Source organism: Bipolaris maydis (assembly GCF_028858645.1).
Source record: "Bipolaris maydis strain C4 unplaced genomic scaffold PSV08scaffold_3, whole genome shotgun sequence".
Classification (NCBI taxonomy): Eukaryota; Fungi; Ascomycota; class Dothideomycetes; order Pleosporales; family Pleosporaceae; genus Bipolaris; species Bipolaris maydis.
The window spans coordinates 2749140-2770865 of NW_027093859.1; the positions used below are offsets into that span (position 1 = coordinate 2749140).

Sequence of the window (21726 nt, forward strand, 5' to 3'; positions counted from 1 at the left end):
ATACTACATACCACATCTCTCTCGCACGTGAAGAGAGAGCAACCTTCTCCCAGGCATCTTCTGTCCTCCGTGGGGCCGAGAACGCTCCACCGCCCCAGCCCAGCTCAGCTCAGCTCAGCCTCACCCACTATGCTATCCTGTGTTCCCAAACAAACCACTACACCCATGCCCGGCACTCTTAACCAAGCAACCCTTCAACCACCACCTCCCACAAACCTACCCGGGTTATTAGACCCTGTCCCCCTCCACCTCCTCTCACCAACCTCACCACAACGGGGGTTATTAGACCCCTGTTCCCCCCTTCCCAAAAACCAGAAACGAGAGAAGAAAGAAAGAAAGAAAGAAGAAAAAATGTGCACAACCGTAACCCTCAAACACACAACCTGCACCCACACCTTAACCATCCACCGCACCTGCGCCCGCCACCCCTTGTGCGACCTCACGACGCAGGTGCATCGCGAGCGTGGGGGTGAGTGCTGGGCGTGTGATCCGGGGCAGGCGCCGCCCGAGGCGTTGTTTATGGAGAGGAAGAGGGAGCGTGGGAATGGTGGGGCTGGGGGGAGGGGGGTTGTTGGGTTTAGGGGGGAGGGGAGGGGGAGGACGGTTTGAGAGGAGGGGATGGGGATTGCGGGTGGGCATAGGGAGGAAGAGGGATGTATGAGTGATTGTTAGTATTTTTGCTTCGTTTTGGGGGGGTTAAATCTGATGGGAGTTTGGGTTGTAGTGTTTTTGTATAATCCAAATTTTTTTTCTCCCCATGCGATTTTTTTTATATATGTACGTACATAGCATGATCTGCAGGTTTTGTGTGTTCACCTTGTAAGCATAGAATGGATAACAGCAACACGAGGACTTTCAAGAACAAAGTTGATAACCCAAGTAACAGTATAATAGTTCTATTCCCAATACCTAATCCCATCCCATCCCATCCCTCATATACCCATTTCTTTCATTCTTCTCATTTTTCATAGTTTTCGTTTCCATAATATATGTTCATACACCAATACACAGACACACCAAATTCTATAAACATGCAAGAGTTCAACTCAAGCTCAAAAAAGGAATGTAAGAAGTGTAAATAGAAAAGGAAACCAAAAAAAAAACGCCGTGCCCAATGCCGCTGTGCATGACAATGCCAAACAAAGACGCTAAGTTTATGTAATAGCAAAGTGCGCGGATACAGAAAAAAAGGGAGGTTGCCTCTAAACAAACAAAAAAAAGCAACAGTACAGTAAGTAGCAGCAATCTGACCAGAAAAGGAAAATAACAACAAGCATTGGAAACAAGGTACGATGCGATGATGCAAGAGTGTCTAAAGAGGCAAAAGAAACGGATTGTACCACTTCTCACACACACTTTTGTGTCTCTCCACTCACATGACCCTAGTCGTCCCTATCACGCGACATGCCAGCCTGGCTTCCCTCAAAGTTCCTCACCTTTTGCGCATGATTAAAGCTAATCATACTACGCATCGGGTTCTTGCGTGCAGCACTAACCATGCTGGGGGAAGGAGGATGCCTGGATGCGCGCACGCTGCCGGTTCCGTACTGGACCTCGTCGAAGAGATGATCGTACTGTCCTTGGGTCAGGCTATCCTTGCGAGACTTGCCGGACGAGGATGAGGATGATGTCTTGACGGGGCGTACGGTAGAGACTTCGCTGGGTTCGGATGCGTGAGCAGCTTTGGACTTGGAGGACCGGGAGGAACGGTGGGGACGCAGAGATTCATCGTCTTCGGCCGAGTCAGGTGTCCTGTGAGAACGAGAGCGATGAGAGCGCCTGGACGATTTGCTGATGGTGGACTCGTCGTCATCAGCATGCTTTTTGCTGCGGTGGGTGGTCGAAGACTCAGCGTTATCGGTATGCTTCCTGCTGCGGCGGCTGACAGAGGTTTCGGCATCGTCATTCTCCTTGCTCTTGTGACGGTGGGATCGGTGTCTGCGGCGTGGACCATCGCCAATCTGCGAGATGCTGTCACTGGGCACCACAGTGTCGAGATCGTCTTCACTCATGTCGTCAAAATCAAAGTCATCAATAAAGTCCTCATCTTCTTCTTCTTCTTCTACCACCTCTTGGGTCTTGGCCTTGTCACGTTTGAAGAGATTGCTGACAATTGAGGCAGCTTTGGAAGGAACCTTGGGAGGAACCTTGGATTCAGCTGGTGGGGGAGAAGCCTCACGCTCCCTACGACTGCTACCATGCTTGCTATGCGAGGACTTTGCTTTTGATCTGCTCGTGTGATGCGAACGAACACTACCGGCAGCGCTCTGCATATCCTCATCGTCGGCGACAAAAGAAGAAATGAAAGAACTAGCTGCAGCACTTGGAGCTGCGCTGTATGCCTTGGAGACGACACTGTGAGACTTGTGTGGTCGTGGTGGCTTCAAAGACGAAGAAGATGTGGGCTCTGGCCTGGCTGCCGACACTGTGCTCCTTGCCTGCTCTCTTGCCTGCTCAAGCATCAACAAGTCGGGGCTAGTGCTGGCACGGTCAGATGGCCTAAGCCTCGAGGGAGCGGCTGAAGGTGCACGAGAGTAGGCGGGCGCATACTCAATCTCAAGCGGCTTTGCATACTCGAGGGCGCGAGCCTGGGCAAGGGCACTTGGGGCACCAAACTGGGAAGGCGAGTAGTAGTCGGCCGGGGCAGCCTCGATTTGGCGGGGGACTGATGACCTTGGAATCTGAGAGGCGCGTGAATAGGTTGACCGCGCGTCGTCGTTGTCATCGTTGTTGCGGTGTACTGATGGAGCAGGTTTTGGCGGAGCGGTCGTCTCAGGTGCGGGCTGTGCGGGCTGCGCTGGCTGAGCTGGCGGTTCGGGTTGTGGGGTTTGCTGGGGTGGTTCAGGCTGCGCCGGGGTCTGAGCGAAAAGAGTAGCCGCCGTCTTGACCGCGCTTTTGGCATCGAGGAAAGCGTTGAATTCGGCCTCTTTCTTTGCGCTGTCACGTTCGCTCCGGGCGAATGCATAGGCAACAGCAGCTCCTGCAGCGGCTCCAAGAAGTGCGCCAAAGAGTTGCTTGCCGGCACCTTCACCGGACTCTGATTTGGCGGCCTGCTGCTGAGGGGGGGAAGACATGACGTCGTCTGCAGAGAAGCTTCGGACTACAGTGGGTGGTTTTGCAACAGCTGGCTCGGCCTGTGGTGGTGCGGCAGTCGTCTGTGCGGTTCTCGAGGCAGACGTGTAGGTGTTGCTGGTAGAGGAGCTCTCGCGGTAGGAAGTGGAAGTGGAAGTGGTGGTGGTTGTGGTGACTGTTCTCGACCACGTGATGATTCTGCTGTGCTGGTAAACGGTGCCGTCTTCTGCAATGTCGGGCCCGTTGCGGTAGACGGCCTCGATGCTGTTTCCGTCAAAGTCAAGTACTGCAGCGTTGAAGTGGCCTGTTTCCGCGCATCGAGTGGCTGGGCTTCCGTTGGGGCGACCGCCAGCTTTCAATGCCGCGGTGTAGAAGTTGCGGACCGCGGTTGTGCTAGGAGCGGTGAAGGCAATGTGTGCGGCACCAGCCTTTACGCTACTCAGGAGTTAGTTGCGGTGTACATGGGCTGATGAATTGTGGTTCGTACCCAGGCGTCTCTTGGCAGAGGAAGAAGTCGGCATTGTGAATGCCTAGTCCGATTTGGTGGCCAGACTCTCCAATGTAGCGGTAGCCCAGGGGCTGGAGGGCGGAGAGAAAGAAGGATGTCGAGGTTGGAAGATGGGCGACTGTGAGGCCTATGTGGGCGACGGGCATTGCTGGGGGAAGGTTGTGTGGATGACAAGTATGTATGTACACAGCACAGTGGGACGTAGAGAGTAGTGAGGGAGAGGGAGGGGGGTGTTTAGAGTTTGGTAGTTTCAGTGGCAATGGTTTGGGTGATAGCAAGGCAAGTCGAGCATCTGTACCGGGTCGTGGTACGACGTGGAGGTTTATATCACAAGTGACGCGGTGCAGGAGCCGTGTGTGGATGCGTGGTGGAGGGAGTATAGCACAGCGTCCGGGTCCGGTTGGCTGGTCGTGCGGAAAAGGCAGTGAGTGGTACAGGGCACCCACAGGCTTGCAGGCGGGAATCAGGGAGGCCGCTGTCAACAAGTTGAGATGCTGCCACATGTCCTGCGTCTGCAGGCTAACAAATTTGTAAAGGTAAGCGATGCAGCAGTGGCCCGTATTGGCTGCTGACCGCCGGCCCGCAACCGCGAGTGGTTTAAGCTGGCCGCACGCTTCACTACGCCCATGACGCTGCGCTGCAAATGCCTCTCTGTCTCTCTAGCCGCTTGTCGCGTGCGGTCGACTATTTGCCGTCCAAGGTGGTCTGGACACAGCACCGCTCGCCGCAATGGGCGCTATTTGCTATGGTCTGACGTCGTGGGCGACGAAACGGGGCGGGCTCTGCGGTGTACATCCAAGGCCCAGAACGGCAGCCCTGGTGAGGCGGTCACGGGACGGTGGCTGGTGGCTGTCGCTGGCAGACATGGCGTCAAGCTGCCGTCGAGTGCGGTGGTTGTTTTTGGCCATGTTCACTGAGCAGAGCATCGTGGGAGATCGGCGATGCGGCTCTCCAGCCCTCTCCTCACCCAGCCCGTCACTCTCCCGCCGCATGCGCGCCGCCCAGCCATCCATGCCGCCCGCGCTAGCCCCCAAACAGGCTTAGCTCCCCATACTTGTCATCCACGCGTCAACGGCTCTCAGTGCAAACACGACGTGAAGGCGTCAACTTTTCTTTTCATTCGCCAGCAGCTGCATTGCTGATACTCCTGATCATCGTGCTCGCCATGCCCATCGCCATCTATCTATGGCACACACACACACACACACACACGTACACGTCCCGACAAAAGGAGCCGCCATTACCTACACCACCCAACAACTGCCCACCCACCTAAGTAGAGCCCAATGTCCAGCCACACATAAGCCCACTGCCAACACACCACTCGGCCGACTGCGCCACACTAGACACAAACAAACAAAAAAAAAGGTAAAACAAAAACTAAAGAAAAACACGAGGTGCGGGGCAGGTTGAGCTGCCCTGCCATCTTCCAAAGAAGACTGATGTTTGTGCGTTGAGCCAGAGTAGTTGTTTTGTTGTAAAAGAACCTCAGGCACCCGCCCAAAATCACATGCAGTAAGCGTCCTGGCTGTCGATGTTGTAATCTAAGCCCCGAACTGCTCCTGCCCCGTATCACTTTTCCTAGTCCTGCGGTAGTCCGGTCTCCAATCCGACTCGTCGGCTGTTTTTTTTGTTGTTATTGCTGTTGCTGCATATGGGCATGTTGGCGTGTTGGCCATGGATAGGTAGGCCCCTCCCTTTGGCTGGCCACTCATCTAGAAGATATTCCACACGTCCTCGGCCGCATGGCAGAACTTACTGCACGCAACGCTGGCACTGAGGTTGAACTGGCTAATCGCAATACTGTCGTCCTTGATGTCGTCGGCAAAGTCGTCGTTGCCCTTGGCCATGGCACCAACAAACACGGCAATGCTCTCGCCCTTGTTAAGGCTTCCAATGTAGTCGCTCACTCGCACAACCTCCGAGTCAAAGCTGAGCGTTACCTTTCGGCACTTTGGTGGTAAGTGATCGGTGATGGGGTTCTTGATCACCTCAATGAGCTTCTCTTGTGATGTGGTTGACCGGATCTGATGTCTGTGAAGCAGCTGCACCATGAGACCAGCAAATCGCTTAAACGTACGCGGAATGCGCACCGTAGGGCTGACCCGGATGAGTACGTTCTTAGATGTGTGGATGTAGATCTGAAGCCTGCCCGCCTTGTTGATTGGCGAGTCAAGTAGGGTGAGGAGACACTGCGTCGCCACGTTAGCTGATTAGCACCATTAGCCCCCTCTTGTACGCACTTGGTGTGTAATGTCTGGTCGAGCCTCGCTGATGTCGCGCCCCATTTTCCGCATTACGCCAATGTGGTCGTCACTGTTGAGCAGGTTGTATTTATCCTCGCGCGTACCGGGTCCCCGGCCATTTCCATGTGACGCCTTGTATGTCTCGAGTGTGGCGCTGCAGAGCACGACAATCAGCCGTTGTGTGTCCTTGTCGTTGGTGGGGATGGGAGCATGTTGCTCTGCCACCAGTCTTGGCAGCTCTGGGGGAGGCATCGACTGTGTTCCTGCGGGTAGTACGGCAACATTAGCCTTGTCCTTGGTCGATGAGTAGCAGGAGCAGCATGAGGAAGAGGGGTATAAGAGCAGTCAGGGAGCAAGCTGTTGACATACTTGCGCGCTTCTTTGCCCGATCGGGTGAGCCACGCGAGGAAGGTCTTTCGACTGGCGATTTGGGGCTTTCAATCTTCATGGGAGCCATGTTGAATTTATATGTTGAAACAAGCAAGTTCTGCTGCTGTGGGCGTATGTTACTGGTGGCGGCGGAGTAACTGTGGGAATGCGCCAACGCGGTCAGGTAGGAAAATGGGTCCTTTTGTTCGAGGTGTCTACAAGTCAGCAAATGCGAGAGCGATTACACAAACCAAGTTGTTTGTCTTATACACGTATGCCAAAGCAGGTGGGATGGAGATAGAGTTGATATAATTACGCGTTCTTTTTTGCAGACTGTTGGTGAGGAGAACCTTTCTCTCGCCTGGCCAATCACATCCGAGCCGAGCCGGCGCTTACGTGAGGACTTTTACTAAGCCCATACCGTGCTAGAAGCAGCAAAACTGCTCGCATCACCTGTATCTTCTGTAAAACCATACTATAGCACGATAGTGTTCGGCTGGATTTTACTGGACTTCGCTGAATTTCCCTGGGCTTGACTGTGCTCGACCGGACTTTGGATACACCAAAGTACACTGTGTTGTAGCTCATTTCATCTACCCACAATTCTCCGAGGCAACCTACTACAATAATGCCCGACTCGGAGTTTGGTTTCCCATTTATCCTACCAATTGCACGCAGCGCCGGCGACCTTTTCCCTAGGCACGCTGTCATTCATTCCTGCCCCGGGAACGTTCGGGTCGAAGGCGGCGGTTAAAGCAGGTCGGGTTTAGAGCATACTATCGGTAGTAACCGACGTGGTGCGGGAAACTCGGACTTGATGGGATCCACAGGCGTGGGCCTTGGATGCAGAAGCCCGGCTGGGGGCCGGCTCGCAGTACTTAATCATGCTTGGGGTGGGCATTGCAGGCTCCTGCAACGAGAGCGTCTCACCATGGTCTCTTGGCCGGCCTTGAATTTGAAACATCCGCCATATCGCACAACCGCCTCACGTTGGACATGCCACCATACGCAACGCGTATGGCTTCTGAGGTAAACATTATGCGAGCGGCCAAGATTTCCAAGAGGTCAGCTCATGGGCGAAACGACGTGGGTTTGGCTGACGCGCCGTTGCCTTGTGCCTGTCAGTGGAGATACATGAACGCTAGCTGTCGCACTCTCGCGATACTATCTCGCAGCTGCCCAACAAACATCACGTTCACTTGCTTTTGATTCTTCACCACATCGCCGGCGATATCTTTTTATTCTATTCTCTTCACTGGCAGCCGGCTGTCCATCTTCCCCCATTGTAATCACGCGCCTTGCCCTTGTCCCTGCAAACCCCCGCCTCGGCCCAAGCCAAATCTGTCCGACACCAACAAAAAGTCCCCGACAGATACTCCTCTCAAAATGAGTTTTTCTTGGCTCGCACCAATCCTCACACCTACTGCTCTGCGCTCAGTAGAAGCAGACGGCCGACCAGTCATTACACTGTTCCTGGTCATCTTCGGCCTCTCGGTTCTCGGCACGGTCATCTGGTATGTCCACTTTGTGACATCCAAAATGTACCCGAAGAAGAAGGAAGCGAAGAAGGGAAAGATGCTCGGCTTTATCAAGCGGTAGAGCGGGCAAAGCAATGAGGAAAAAGAAGAAGAAGAAGGGTCCGGTCCAAGCATCACAAGCATCACAAGCATCGCTCTGATCGACCCTCCCCACACGTACATTTGTCATCCTCGTGGCTGCAGGATCCTACAGCTACTACGGCGATTTTCATTTTCAAATACCCCCCTCTTGGAGTGTCAACACGCACATATCTCTCCGTCGAGTCTTTTCATTTTCAACAGACATATCCTCCATCATCTCCGACCACTTCCCTCCGGCGCGACAAATTCTCTTCCGACTGGCATATAAAAACTGCGTGCATGTGTCAACCCGACTTGGATGCAGACAGTCAAGCAGGCATCAAGACTCCTTTGTGCCTCATTTGCAAAATGTCTTGTGATACTTTCAACATAATATATATATATTTTTTTGTTCATGTTCTCAGTATACTTTGGTTCCAATTGCACCATGTGAAGATGAATTCCATTGGTGACTATGCTTACCTCTAAACATGTCATCATGCCTTTGGGTATCACCTCTACCCCCCCCACCCTTCTACAGTGCCAAAATCTCCACCATCACCGGCGCTTCGCGAGGACATCGGCGCAGACTTGGCGTTAGAGTTAGCGCAGTCATGGGAGCAAAAGCAAAGGCCAATTGCTCGTTTATATCCAGTCAAACCATATTCAACTGCTGACATTCCTGACAGGTTACACTTGTATACATATTGTGGCTGGAAGCGAGTCACTAGAAAAGTTTGCACATGTAAGATTTGGCTTTGGTGGGGACAAACGGTGGCGTATCAACGATTTGTCCAAGCCCCAATCTCAAGCAACATAGGATAACACCCGTGAAGGCTTGTAGCTGCAGAAGGGGGGGAGAGAAATAAGGGTTAGAGATATCCTTCTGCGGTAGTAACGCTGGCGCAGTATTCAACAAATTTCTGTAAGTCAGCACAGCACAGCACAATTTACCTACGCCCGCCTCAATCTTCACCACCCACCCTATCCACGCAAGATCATCTCCTCCTTACAGGAGCCACCGTAAGTGCCGACACCGGTGACAGAACAAGGTAAACACGATCGTCCCATTAGCGCACGACCGCGTTTCGCCAACCTGTTCGCTTTGCACGCCAAAAAAGCCACGCAACTTTCGAAGGAGTATACGCGCACTTTTTTCTTTTCTAGCGCGGCATCATGTGAGGCTGGTGCAACGAAAGCATGCCGTTAATGCCGTTTTTTTTTCGCCGCCCCCCTCCCTCGTCCCTGGCTTGGGGCGAAAGACGTAAGCATCAGCAAATAGTAGATACGGGGGTCGAAAGAGAAAAAACACGATGTTGCAGAGACTGTGGCAGGGCGGCTGTGGCGGAGGAGGAAGGGGGGGGGGCGCAAAAAGTGGAGTTTCGGGAGCGACGATTTCCGCAAGCGGGCGGTTTCTTCATGCTGTAGGATGGAGAACTGTCATTGTTTTGAGCTGGCGGCGTTGTTCTTTCAATGCTCTACGGGTGCTAGAGTGTGGTGGTTGGTAGGAGTTTGTGTTTGGGGGTGTTCCAAGACTGGAAATGTTTGGGTGGAGAGAGGATACGCTGCTGGTCGGATATAGTTGCCCGTGATTTGTGAAGGGAAGATAGTGCCGTAGTACGGCCGGCGAAACATGCAAAACATAGCGGACCATGGTGCAGGAGTCGGGTTTGGTGGTGGTGGTGATGCCGCTGTGCTGGGTGTGGGCCGTTGCGACGTGGGTGTATGTAATCGTATACGTACGTCTGCTCGAACCATCCATGCTGGCCACCCGTACCTGCGCATGTATCGTCGACCATGTGTAAAGTACGGACCGAGGCTAGAGAGGGAGTCGAGACGACTAGTCCCCGCTGTAAGATGCAGATGGTGTTAGTAGGTGGCCTGGGGCAGCGCCGGCCGCGATACGACGCTTCAGCCAAGGCATCCATCTCTTAACATGGGCCGCCACTTGCAGCCAAGTCGGACCATTCTCGTAGCCCACGAGGAAGCTTGTGTTGGCGTATACGTACTGCACAATACATGGACAAGATGTTCGGGCCAGAAGCGTCGGAACAGGCCAGCAGCGCTGGAGTCAAAGGGCTGGTGGTTATGCGTCGGCAGTTGAGGCTCGCCCGCTTGGCCGATCAGGGGCGCCACATCGAACCGCCGGGCTCTAACGCTGTGTGTTTTAGCTTTGGCCCCAAAACGCCTCTCAAACGTCTCCCCTCAGCCTTTTCGCATGCCAAAGACGAAGACTCATGGCCGCCCGGGTTTCAGACTGCCCGCTTGGCCTCTCTTGCCCTCGAATCTGTCCATAGTCGGCCTCCAATTGGCTAGCCTGCCGTTCGCGACGCCTGCTCTATAGCAGCACCGTGCTACTACGTCGCAACAGAAGCCATCCAAAGTGGTTCGACTTCTGCTACCGTTTCGCCCTGTTGGTCCCAAAGGGCCCTGGGAATCCCCATTCATTCCCAGCGTCTGACTAACTGAGACCCCATTACCCACTTGCTGCTGGCGCTGTCGACATGACCTGACCGACCCCATCCCCGTCGTTGCCGCTTTGTCCCTCTTTGTGCTCGTCGCCGCCATCACTGCTGGCTTATAGACTTTTGTTTCCCCGTCTCGCCCCTAGACTCGCCCGCCTTCATGCCGGTTCTTCCTTAGCCGCGTCATCCAACGCCTTTCTGCGAGCTCTCTTCTCTTCTTTTCGTGCGGGCACTTTTTAGTACGTCGGCGTGTTGTCGTTGCTGCTGTTGCCCATTCTGCTAGACCTCTCGAGACTAATGATATGCGCATCCAGATTACTTAGACGCTCTTTGAATCTACAAATTCTCCACTCGGCCACATTCAGCAGGTCTGAAGCCTATCGGCATCCTCCGACAGGCGCTCTACGGTTACTGCACTCTCGCTCCACTTAGTAGTCATGTCCTTCACTACCAGTCTAACGGGCCGCGAGCGGTCAAGATGGCCGCCGCTTACCCGCATGCTCATGTCTGGCGAGATGTCAGAGGAAAAGGGGCGAGAGTTGACGCGGAAAGAAAAGTTTGACGTCTGGATGGTCAACGAGGGTTACCGAAGATTGTGAGCGCGACTCTGCAACCCGATTGGACAACTTGGCTAATAACGGTCAGCTTCGTCTTTACTTTTGCCATTCTCCACGTCATGGTCTTTGTCTTTGGTATGATGAACTACGGTCTAAAGGTAGGCATTTCCCATTATGTGCTTCTGCACACCGCGCTCACATAACACTCTAGGACAACATCATCATAGTAAGACAAACCTTTGGTCTGACATACCCCATTGCTCGTTCAGCAGCTCTGGTCCTCCATGTCGACGTCGCCTTCATCCTGTTCCCAGTATGCAGGAACCTAATTTCCATGGCTCGTCGCACGCCTCTAAACGACGTAATCCCCTTTGACAAGAACATCACCTTCCACAAGCTTGTCGCTTGGTCCATTGTCTTCTTCTCCTGGGTCCACACCATTGCTCACTGGAACAATCTTGCCCGCTTCTCGGCCGTCAACAATCTCGGGTTCATGGGTTTCATCCTCGCCAACCTTGCTACTGGTCCCGGTTGGAGTGGTTATGTCATGTTGATCTGTTTGATGGCGATTGCGGTCACGGCAGCGGAAAAGGCTCGTCGCGCAAACTTTGAGCGTTTCTGGTACATGCACCACCTCTTCATCGTCTTCTTCATCTTCTGGTCTATCCACGGAGCCTTTTGCATGATTAAGCCCGACTTTGCGCCTTTCTGCGACGGTATCGGTGTCTTCTGGGAGTACTGGATGTACGGTGGATTCGCGTACCTCGCTGAGCGTATCGCGCGTGAGGTCAGGGGACGGCACAAGACGTACATTTCAAAGGTCATCCAGCACCCCAGCAACGTTTGCGAGGTCCAGATCAAGAAGGAGCACACCACGACCCGTGCTGGACAGTACATCTTCTTGTGCTGCCCTGAAATCTCCATCTGGCAATATCACCCCTTCACGCTTACTAGCGCACCCGAGGAAGACTACATCTCCGTTCACATCCGTATGGTCGGTAACTTTACCAAAGCATTCGGTCAAGCCCTGGGCTGCAGCACAGAGAAGAAGCCCGCCGGTGAAAAGGGTGATAAGGGCGTCTCAAGCGAGGAGATTGCTCTGCGCCAGATTCTCCCCCGTGTCTACATTGACGGACCTTTTGGTTCCGCTTCCGAAGATGTGTTCAAGTTCGAAGTCGCCGTCCTCTGCGGTGCCGGTATCGGTGTCACGCCCTTCGCATCCATCCTCAAGAGTATCTGGTACCGCATGAACTACCCCCAGGGCTCGCGCACACGCCTCCGAAAGGTCTACTTCTTCTGGATTTGCAGAGATTTCGGTTCGTTCGAGTGGTTCCGATCATTGCTGCTTGCTATCGAGGCTCAAGATGTTGATGACCACATTGAGATTCACACTGTAAGCTCTTGCTCCCTTTCATTACGCCTATACATTGTTCAATATGCTAATGGCAATATAGTACCTCACCGCAAAGATCAAAGCAGACGACGCAACAAACATCATGATCAACGACGCAAACGCCGAACAAGACGCCATCACCGGTCTCCGCGCCCCTACAAACTTTGGTCGTCCAAACTGGGACATGATCTTCAAGTCCATTCGCAAAATCCATTCCCCTGCCGAGGCCGGTGTCTTCTTCTGCGGTCCCAAGGGTCTCGGTTCCACCCTCCACGTCAAGTGCAACATGTACTCCGAGCCCGGCTTCAGTTTCGTATGGGGTAAAGAGAACTTCTAGTCTCGTGTACCGCGGACTCGCATCCAAGGAAGACGAATGAGGATGGAAGGGAATTGTTTGTTGGAGGAGGAAGAAAAAGAGTAAAGTGGATTCGAGATACCATAACCCATTTTTTCATTTCCTTTTTTTTACACGCTACTTTACAAACCATTTTGGGAAGCGAATTTCTTGCAACCTTTAACTTATTATCCGTTGTACATATAGTAATTCGCTCATCTGGCTATCACTACCAACTCCCTTTATTCCTGTTGTCGTCCGCTTGTTTTTTTTGTTATCTCCCAGTTTGTTTTTTTACATCATGTTCTCAGACTTAATTCACTCCCAGCTGCAAGTCGGCTGCGACAAATGTTCTTAATGACCCATCCTAGTAAACACAAAAAAAAAATGAAAATTGACATGTACAGATTCATACGTGCATCCATATGCATTAGTATAGTATACACTAATAATGCATCTATCTACATAGATCCTTCAAGTTAAAAAAAGGGGGGGGGAGGGACCAATAAAATAGCTATAGCGAGATCGATATTAACAGCGTCTACTATAGCTATTAGATCTGTATCAAAACCGCCTCTTTCATTCTACGCACCCAATCCCAGCAGCCACCACTGCAACAGGAAAAAAAATACAACCCCCTAGACAAACCCAGTGTCCCTTATACCAAGCAGCCTGGGGCACATAGGCAGAAAAAAAAATCACGCCACACAAGGCCTTCCCTCATGCGGCGCTCAGCATGCCAAGCCACCCCTCGAAACAGCGTACGCCGCAACATTTTTTCCCCTTTTCCCTTTCCCTTGTCTACTTTACTCCCGAGGGGGGGGGGCACTAAGATGGCGGGTGTTCCCGGGCGAGACTCATGGTACCTTAACATACGGCGTCTCCCCTACCGAATATCCTTTCAAATCAGTGTTTCCAAGTTCAACGCTACTGGAGTCCCTTCTTCTTTGTTACTGCAGACAAGGGGGAAGGGGGTGTGGGATAAGTGGGGACTAAACGCGGACGGTGTGACGCAAAGGAACGATGGTCAAGCTTTTTGTGTCTCGGGAGCCAAGAGGCTTGGGAGCAAAGTTCATGGGGACATTTATTTTGCATTGAGTTGTTTGGGCAGGGGGGGATTTCTCGATTCAATGTCATATCGAGGCTTCTTGAACCAGGTTAGGGGGGGGGGTGGCTTATTGTGGGTTTAGTAAGTATTACTCATGTGGAAAAAAAAAGAGGGGGGGGGGGGAGGGGGAAGTGGCTTCGTGAGAATTAATGCATTCTGAAGGGTCTGGAACTTTGCAAGGACTAGAGTGGGGTTTTCCAGCCCGAAGTCTGCCAGTTGGTGATGTCTATGAGGCCGGTGAGTTCTTTGACTCCGGGCCGGATTTTTTGGCCGATGGTTACGTCGTGAGCTCCTATCACCCAGACGTTGTCTTTTCGTGCGAATTCCCTTGTGCAGAGCATGGTTTTGACTGCCTGTTCGGGATCCACATGCATACATCCTTTTGAATAAGGCGGACGAGCAGTGCGGTTTGGATCTTGCAGGACGTTGATGTGGTGGAAGCAGTCGCCACCTAAGAGTACGAACGAGCTTTCCTTGTCATCAGAGCCAGAAGTCGTCCTCACTAGCATCATCTGATGCCCTGCTGAATGTCCCGGCGCATCGACAATGTACGCTGCTCCATCGCCAAAAACGTCGTATGCCCGCTCAAAAGCACCAATGCGGATCCATTCTGGCTTCTTCAAGTCAACAGCAGCATACTTTCCTTCCTTCAAACCTTCCATAACCTGCCCTGCTCTCTTGTCTCCAGTATCTCGGAGTAAGTCGTCAGGTATATAGCACTCTACAACCTTTCTACTCCCATCCACAGGTAACGTCTCACTTAGCGTTGGTGCCCTCTCTTCAACCGGATAGCCTGGACGTGCATATGTACAACACGTAGGTCCAACCCACAACTCTGCGCCTTCGAATCCGCCTTTTGCCCCATCACCCATATGATCAAAATGCATGTGCGAGAAGATGACAGCTTTGATCTTCTCCGGCTGCTGCTCGGGCGATCCATGTTCTCTGAGAATATCCTCAGGAGACTTAGGCTCGCACTTAAAGACCGGAAGTACAGTTTCCTGGATGAGTGGGGGTAGATTTTCGAGGTCTGACCGTATGCCGAGGTCAAACATGTACTTTGTTCCCGATGCTGTGTGCTCAATTAGGAACACATAGTCCGGGGCGTAATATGTTTTTCTCTCCTTTTTTGACGCTTGTAGTTCCGAGGTGTCATTGGGCTTGTCCGAGTCCGGAAGCAGGACTAGGTCGTAGGGGATGTAGAGGCCGCCGGCTTGGATGAGGTGGACTTTGCATGTTGCGTCCGAGTGGGGTATGGGATGCCATGTGATCTCTGGGTATGTCTCTATCATTGTGATATTTTGGAAGTGCAAAGAGTCTGGAAGTTGATGTTCGATATGCGGTGTGGTCTTAGTCTTTGATAACATGAGTGCAGTAGGCTAGATCAGTAAGCCCATGTACTACTGCGGGTAGGTTTATGACGTCACATACATTTTATTGCAACTTTATTAAAGATAGCGCGGGCTTACTTTAGAACCGCGTCGTGATCCTTGACCCCGCAGTTGGCAAATTACCCAACATAGTCCCTGGATATGCAATGCACTTTCTGCTACCCATGCGGGTACTTGTTGTCGCTCATGCACGTTCGTACCACACTTTTTTTTTCATTCCAAAAGCAGCAACTTACCTACTCGGTTTGCCTAGTAGTCATTCAATACAGGCCCGATGACTTTCCGCATGTCTCATTTTAATACATCAGAAGGAGATTGGGTGAATGGGAGGACTAATCTGAGGCACTAGCAACGTGCAGCCATGAGCATTTCCCTTTTTCTCACTGTATGTTGATCTGCTGCATGAAATCAGAGCAGCAAGACCTCCGAGAGCAAAATGATTTGTGGGGCCAACATGTGAATTCTAGGCTTCGTGATATTTGTTCTATGGAGCTAGGATTATTGATTGTATGTGTGCAGTTACCTAGTGACACGACATAGCCATATGTAAACAACCCCGATGACCCGCCAGTACACCTTACTCTGGTTACCTGGTTAGACTAAACTGTCCTTGGTATGGTCACCGTCTACATTTGATGCATCATTTCTTCTTCCCCTTGCATGGCATAAAGCGCTCAAGATTCTCTTCCAGATAACCGTTTTCGGCTAGCATCTCCAGCCATTTCTTGATGACCGGACCAGAGTCATAGCGCCGTTGTTTAGCCTTTTCGTTTTCTTCTGCCTCATTCTGTATCTCCATCATGATTTGTGTATCATCATCGTCGGCTTGAATAGCCAGCTGCTGACGTCGCGCAAGAACTTGCTGTGTGTCTTCATTGTCAATGAATTCCTTGAGTGCCTCTGGCACAGGATTGGCAGCAAGATACGGCTCAAGGCCAAGCATGCAAGGGCTGGGTGGTTGCTTATCTGCACTGACGAGGTGCCTCCAGTCTTTAGATGTTGATTGGGAGAGGTGGTCGAGGCGTGCTTCGACATGTGCCAAAGTGTTGATCGTAAGACTGGCACGCTTGCGTAAGGGAATTAGAGGGGACTGCGTTAGCGCTGTAACACCATAATCGTCGTCACCTGCTGCCATGAGGGTCGCGATTGTGTCAGAAACGGACTCTAGCCACGTCTCCCCTTGTTCTGGCTTGAAGGAACCCACACACGTCGGGCACTTGTCGAAGCCATCTAGCTTCCAGACTTCATTACCAACAGGAACAAAAGCAATGTAGTGGTGTGCATTATCCTCGACCCTCTCCTCACTATCGTCTGCAGCTACCGAGTCGGCAGAAGCTCGCCGTGACTTTGTCCCTCTCTTTCTTGGCTTACTCTTTTCAGCCAGTTGTGTTTTGAGACGCCTGGCACGCTTGACTTTGTGGCTGAGATGCTTATCGCCTTCTAGGATATCCATCTTCTTGGCAAAAGAATTGTGGATTCTCTTGACGAAATCGAAACTTGCAAATGCTTCGCCGCGCTGATACGGCGTAAAATCTTTGGTGAAGTCCTTGAATTGCTGTAGATGCTCACCAATAGAAACATCTGTAGTCTGGTTCATGAGAATATTTATCATGGCCAGCGTTGCACAACTGTCCTGGGCTGGCAATTGGTTGGCAAACCACACTCTATCCGAGCACTCGTTCTGTTGATTCTCGTCACCAAACTGGCGGTAGTGAAATAGCAAAATGAAACCATAGATTGGCTGGGGAATATTTTCGCGGATGAATTGCTGGTCCATGCTGAAGACTTCGCGAACGGTCACGCCTTCGACGCCCATTTCGCGGAGGATGACGGAGAAACACGCGGGCTCGCTTTCGATTTCACAGAAGCCTTGCCAGGTCTCTTTGTCAAAGGCAGTGGCGGGCATGTCTGGAGGGCTCGGAAAGACCGGCTTAATTGCTAGGCCATCGTTGGGTGCTGAGGGTGATGGTGAGACTTTGGATCTCTTGCTGTCGGGCTCGGAATTTGACGGCCCAGAGGGACTTCGCTTCCTGGCATTGGGTGAAGCTGCTTTGGAAGGCTTCACCAGAGCTCCAGAGTCTTCAGAAATTTTAGGCGTTGATGCGTCACTCTCCTCTTGCATGATTTTAGAATCAGTAACGTCTACTGGGTTTGCTGAATCTATGCCGGGCATCGCTTGCTCCTGAGTATGATCTTGGGTTGTTGCCAAGACATCATAGCCATTCGTTGGCTGATGGCAATACAACTGCGCCATGGCGAGCGATTCGAGTGAAAAAGCTTGTGAGTGAGAGGAAAATGTATCGTATCTTGAGTCAAAGTAGAAGAGGCTCACGTGTACGTGTGGAGATTGGAAGGGTGGAGAGAAGGAAAGTAGACGAGCATGTCGACAGGGTCCGCGGCTTACACAAAACCCAACTCGGCAACTTGCAGCGTATTACGACAATAAGAAGCGATGAATGTACCGCTAGATGATGAATGTGGAGTAGCGCAGCAAGAGCAGATAGGCAATGGTGATGCTAGGTAGATGGCACGTGACCGACAGCTCGGGGTTGCGCAGCTCTGATTGGCTGGCCAGGACAGCGCAGTTCGCATCATCCTTGTCGCGCCTGTCGCGTAGATGTCAGTAAATGTTTTGTTTGCCAGTCTCACGTCGCCCAGGGAGAGGAACCGTCGACAAGCACCCCAACTCCGCAAAGAACACCGGCTGATTCCATCTCCGCCGTCGCATTTTCCGGCCCATGAACACGACATTGGTCAAGACTCTACTCCTGGTGCGATGAACGGCACACCAGCCCGGCGAGGCGTAGGTGGCTTCCCACAGACACCACACAACAACGCCAACGCCAACAGGTCTCCCGGCCTGCAAAGCCCAGAAGCATCTTCCCCGCGGCCAAACATTCGATCGCCGCTTCCCGATCTCCCAAAAGCCCCTCCGCAGCCGACCTCAGGGCCCCTCATACCCTCGGACATTCTCGATCCCGCCCAGCAGCGCTTTTATGTCTTCGCAGTCTATATTGCCCTATGGGCATACCGGACATATGACTTCTATACCTTAGCGCTCGAGGACGACGAGTCGCTGTGGCTGTGTCTGAAATGGTGCTTCTTTGACGTGCTGTTCATGTTCGGCGTACCGCTGCTCGAGATTCCCTGGCTGGAATGGGGCAATGGCGCTGCTTTTCTCTTATTCGTAATGCATGCCGGAATCGACGTCATGCTCATGTTCAGAATTGGTATACCCGTACAAGCTTGGTTTATGGGATTGATTGGTTTCCTGTGGGATAGCGAACTGGCCATCAGCGAACGGAGCGTCAAGCCTGGCGCAATCATACATAATGCATCCCTAATTCTCGGAAAGCAGATTGTCAACATCTTGCCCGAGGGATCTGCCATCCTGAACCCGGAAAGGCAGTCTTTCTGTCTCAGCTCAACCATCTCTCAACTCGACATTCCCATCAGGATCAACCAGACCGAGCCTCACGAGATGGAACTCTTGCGCATTGACATCGACACCAACATGAACGAGACCATCACAGTCAAAAAGAGCGAGCTGAAGGGAATGATGAAGAAGGCAAGAAAGGCGGTCAAGAACGCCAACCCCGACGACCCGCTCACGTTGACCTACACCATCAAGAAGCCAGGTGTATATCTTCTGAAGAAGGTTACAGATCAGTCGAAGCTCCAGGTGCGACCGCGCTCAACCAACGCTGTAGTAACGACCTGCCCGCAAGCTCGAGTCAAACCGACTGGTAACAACAGATGCCGAAGTGATCTATCCAACGTTTCGCTGGAAGTCGAGGGCACTCCGCCGCTTAGCGTCAAGTACCGCCTGACCGTAAATGGAAAGCCTCGGGGTGGATCCCAGTTTCAAAATTTGCAGCCAGAGGATGTCATTTCGCCTCTGTCCAGGCACACATCACAAGCATTGGTAAAGAACGGACGCGAAGACATTTCCTGGGCTCGCTCGCAGAAGGTTCTGGTGCCCTTGAACGAAACCCTCACGAACAGCGGTTCGTGGGAGTATGAAATTGAAGAGGTACAGGATGGATTGGGCAACTTTGTCAGCTACGTGAACGTCGACGACGAGGATAGACCGAAACCCAAAGTTGCAGGCATCCGTCAAATGTTTGAGGTTCACGAGCGACCTACGGCTTTTCTCAAGGGATGTAGTCCACAAAATCCTCTCCGCGTGCCCAAAGGCAACGCCGCCCGCCTGCCTGTCCATTACGCTTCTACTGGAAAGAACCCCATTGACACTGTGCACACGGTCGAGTATCTCTTCACGCCTCAGGAGAACATCATCGCAGATGGCTATCATAGCCCAGATGCTGTTCTGCAAAAGCAAGTCATGCGAAAGGGAGAGCAACCCACCATCTCAGCAGCAGGTCTATACACAATCAAGTCTGTAGCATCCGAGTTCTGCGATGGTGAAGTCTTTGAGCCTACCTCGTGTCTGCTCCAAAACCCACCTGAGCCGGACATGACATTGGACAGTGAAGACATTATCGACAAGTGCGCTGGTAACCCAATTGGTCTTCGTGTTGGTCTCGATTTCGTGGGAAGCCCACCTTTCACACTCACCTACTACGAAAAGAAGGATAATGGAAGAGAGATCAGAAAGACACCTCTGCAGATTGCCAGTCTTCGCAGCACAATCGATCTCACCCCACAAGATGCTGGTCACTACGAATACATTTTTAAGACGATTAGCGACTCTGTGTACCCGGAGAGGCCCCTCAACAACATTAGACTTCAGCAAGACGTGAAGCCATCTGCACAAGCACACTTTATTGAGAGTAGAAGGCCCAAGCAGGCTTGTATCGATGATATCGCGGAGTTCGATGTTGGCTTCGTTGGAGAGGCACCCTGGAAACTGGAATACGAGATTGTCCATAACGGCAAGCGCACAAGGCGCTCTATCGAAACCGAAAACGCACACTACACTATTCGAACCGACAAGCTTAGCAGTGGTGGAGAGTATGTTGTGGCATTGACCAGCGTTACCGATAAAGCCAAGTGCAAAGAAGTTCTTAAGGAAGAAGCTAGGGTTAATGTACGACACGAACGCCCCAAGGCTTACTTCGGCCACATTGAGGGCAAGCAGTCGGTACTGGCACTGGAAAGCCGACAGGTTGGACTACCGCTTCGCTTTACCGGAAACGGTCCTTGGTCGCTCAAGTACGAGAACTTGAAGACCAAAGAAGTCAAACGAGAGTCTTTCCAGAACCCCAACTCGTGGCTTGATGTCAAGACAGACGGTACATATCAACTTATTTCAGTCCGGGACTCTATCTGTCCAGGTCTGATCGATGAGACGGCGGATCAATTTCACGTTTCTTGGGTGGCTCGACCCTCGCTCAGCGTTCCCGAAAAGAGCGCTGTTCTTGATGGAAGCAAGTACATCAAAGAGCCTGTTTGTGAAGGCGATGAGGATGCATTTGATGTCTCCCTGACTGGTGAGTGCTCTGTCCTACCATTGACTTTCATCATACTGACTATATAACAGGTAATCCTCCTTTTGACATTTCTTACCGACAGGAGTACAAGGACAAGAAGGGCAAGACAGCCTCAGTTAGTGAAAAGGATCTTCACACTGCAGGTGGCTTCGCTTCTATACGATCGGAAACCTCCAAGGCTGGTACTTACGAGTACACTTTCTTGAAACTTGCCGACTCTCGCTATGACCATTCGAAGAAGCATTTCTCGCCCGTCACTATCCAGCAAACTGTCCACTCACGACCGAGTGCGCGCTTTGATAAGCCTGGAAAGACGTACAGTTACTGCTCTCGGGAGTCAGAGGGAGAAGAGGTCATTCCCATCACTTTGGAGGGCATTGCACCTTTCTACCTCGAGGTTGAAATCAAGCATCAAGGTACACCCAAACCGGAGATCAGCATTCACAAGAACATTCCTACGAACAAGTACGATCTCAAGATTGAGCACCGCAAGATGCACCTAGGCCACTCATCCATCTCCATTCGCAAGGTTCGCGACTCGCGCGGATGTACGCTCAAGCCCCCACCAGGCGGTCCTCGTGTCCAGATCAGCGTGCACGATGCTCCAACTGCCACACCTCTGGAAGACCGCCAGGACTTCTGTGTCGGCGAGCGCCTCTCTTTCGCGCTTGGCGGCCAATCCCCCTTTACAGTCTTCTACACGTTCGAGAAGCAAGAGCGCAAGGCGTCCAACCCAGGCACCACCTTCCGCCGTCTGGCCGAACTCCCCGGCACCTTCACCATCACTGGTCTCCGCGACTCGGCGTCAGAATGCATGGCCAGTCTGGACCTCACCAAGACGATCCACCCCATCCCCTCTGTGCGCCTCTCGGGCGGCCAAGTCACCGAAGTCGACATCCACGAGGGCGGCGGCACCGATCTTGAATTTCAGTTCTGGGGCACCCCACCCTTTGAATTTACATATACCCGTAGCACCAATGCCAACAAGGGACGAAAGAGCAAGGTGTTGGAGATTCGGACGGAAGTTAGCCACGAAATGACAATGAGTATCCCTGTTCAGGAAGAGGGTACGTATGAGGTGGTTTCGATCAAGGATCGCTGGTGTAGTTTTGCAAGGCCGGGAGAGGGCGTGGATGGGAAGAGTGGGGGACAGAAGATGTTGACGTATTGAAGAAGTCCAAGTGAAAAGGCATGAATGGGTTGGTTGGGGGGAGAGATGGGAATGGGAATGA

General features: G+C 52.2%; 9 protein-coding genes across 9 annotated transcripts; 3 read left to right on the forward strand and 6 right to left on the reverse strand.

Annotated features, from left to right (window-relative positions):
• Positions 1-935: 935 nt before the first annotated feature.
• PSV08DRAFT_279026 (uncharacterized protein) lies at positions 936-1427 on the reverse strand (the record flags this gene model as incomplete). The annotated part of the gene is made up of 1 exon (XM_066092542.1): positions 936-1427. A coding segment is annotated over one exon (162 nt), but the record flags the coding sequence as incomplete, so codon positions are not given.
• PSV08DRAFT_218700 (uncharacterized protein) lies at positions 1383-3726 on the reverse strand (the record flags this gene model as incomplete). Its single annotated transcript, XM_014219853.1, has 2 exons — positions 1383-3507; positions 3560-3726. 2 exons carry the CDS (start codon positions 3724-3726, stop codon positions 1383-1385), a joined length of 2292 nt encoding a protein of 763 aa, XP_014075328.1.
• Positions 3727-4805: 1079 nt separating this feature from the next.
• PSV08DRAFT_279047 (uncharacterized protein) lies at positions 4806-5032 on the reverse strand (the record flags this gene model as incomplete). Its single annotated transcript, XM_066092543.1, has 1 exon — positions 4806-5032. A coding segment is annotated over one exon (168 nt), but the record flags the coding sequence as incomplete, so codon positions are not given.
• Positions 5033-5295: 263 nt separating this feature from the next.
• On the reverse strand, positions 5296-6283 carry PSV08DRAFT_349052 (Alpha/beta knot methyltransferase; the record flags this gene model as incomplete). Its single annotated transcript, XM_014219851.1, has 3 exons — positions 5296-5772; positions 5824-6089; positions 6196-6283. The coding sequence occupies 3 exons, from the start codon at positions 6281-6283 to the stop codon at positions 5296-5298; spliced, it is 831 nt and encodes a 276-aa protein (XP_014075326.1).
• Positions 6284-7581: 1298 nt separating this feature from the next.
• Positions 7582-7794, forward strand: PSV08DRAFT_349053 (uncharacterized protein; the record flags this gene model as incomplete). The annotated part of the gene is made up of 1 exon (XM_014219850.1): positions 7582-7794. The coding sequence occupies one exon, from the start codon at positions 7582-7584 to the stop codon at positions 7792-7794; it is 213 nt and encodes a 70-aa protein (XP_014075325.1).
• Positions 7795-10326: 2532 nt separating this feature from the next.
• Positions 10327-12921, forward strand: PSV08DRAFT_197969 (ferric reductase NAD binding domain-containing protein). The gene is made up of 5 exons (XM_014219849.1): positions 10327-10495; positions 10573-10853; positions 10904-10973; positions 11027-12208; positions 12270-12921. Exons 2-5 carry the CDS (start codon positions 10696-10698, stop codon positions 12543-12545), a joined length of 1686 nt encoding a protein of 561 aa, XP_014075324.1. The 5' UTR covers positions 10327-10495; positions 10573-10695; the 3' UTR covers positions 12546-12921.
• An 869-nt stretch (positions 12922-13790) lies between these two features.
• Positions 13791-14979, reverse strand: PSV08DRAFT_408261 (beta-lactamase-like protein). The gene has a single exon (XM_014219848.2). It carries the CDS (start codon positions 14940-14942, stop codon positions 13833-13835), a length of 1110 nt encoding a protein of 369 aa, XP_014075323.2. The 5' UTR covers positions 14943-14979; the 3' UTR covers positions 13791-13832.
• Positions 14980-15681: 702 nt separating this feature from the next.
• On the reverse strand, positions 15682-17385 carry PSV08DRAFT_360319 (ubiquitin carboxyl-terminal hydrolase; the record flags this gene model as incomplete). Its single annotated transcript, XM_014219847.1, has 1 exon — positions 15682-17385. The coding sequence occupies exon 1, from the start codon at positions 17293-17295 to the stop codon at positions 15682-15684; it is 1614 nt and encodes a 537-aa protein (XP_014075322.1). The 5' UTR covers positions 17296-17385.
• A 273-nt stretch (positions 17386-17658) lies between these two features.
• PSV08DRAFT_360320 (uncharacterized protein) lies at positions 17659-21725 on the forward strand (the record flags this gene model as incomplete). Its single annotated transcript, XM_014219846.2, has 2 exons — positions 17659-20494; positions 20545-21725. 2 exons carry the CDS (start codon positions 17659-17661, stop codon positions 21663-21665), a joined length of 3957 nt encoding a protein of 1318 aa, XP_014075321.2. The 3' UTR covers positions 21666-21725.
• Between the last annotated feature and the right edge of the window lies 1 nt (position 21726).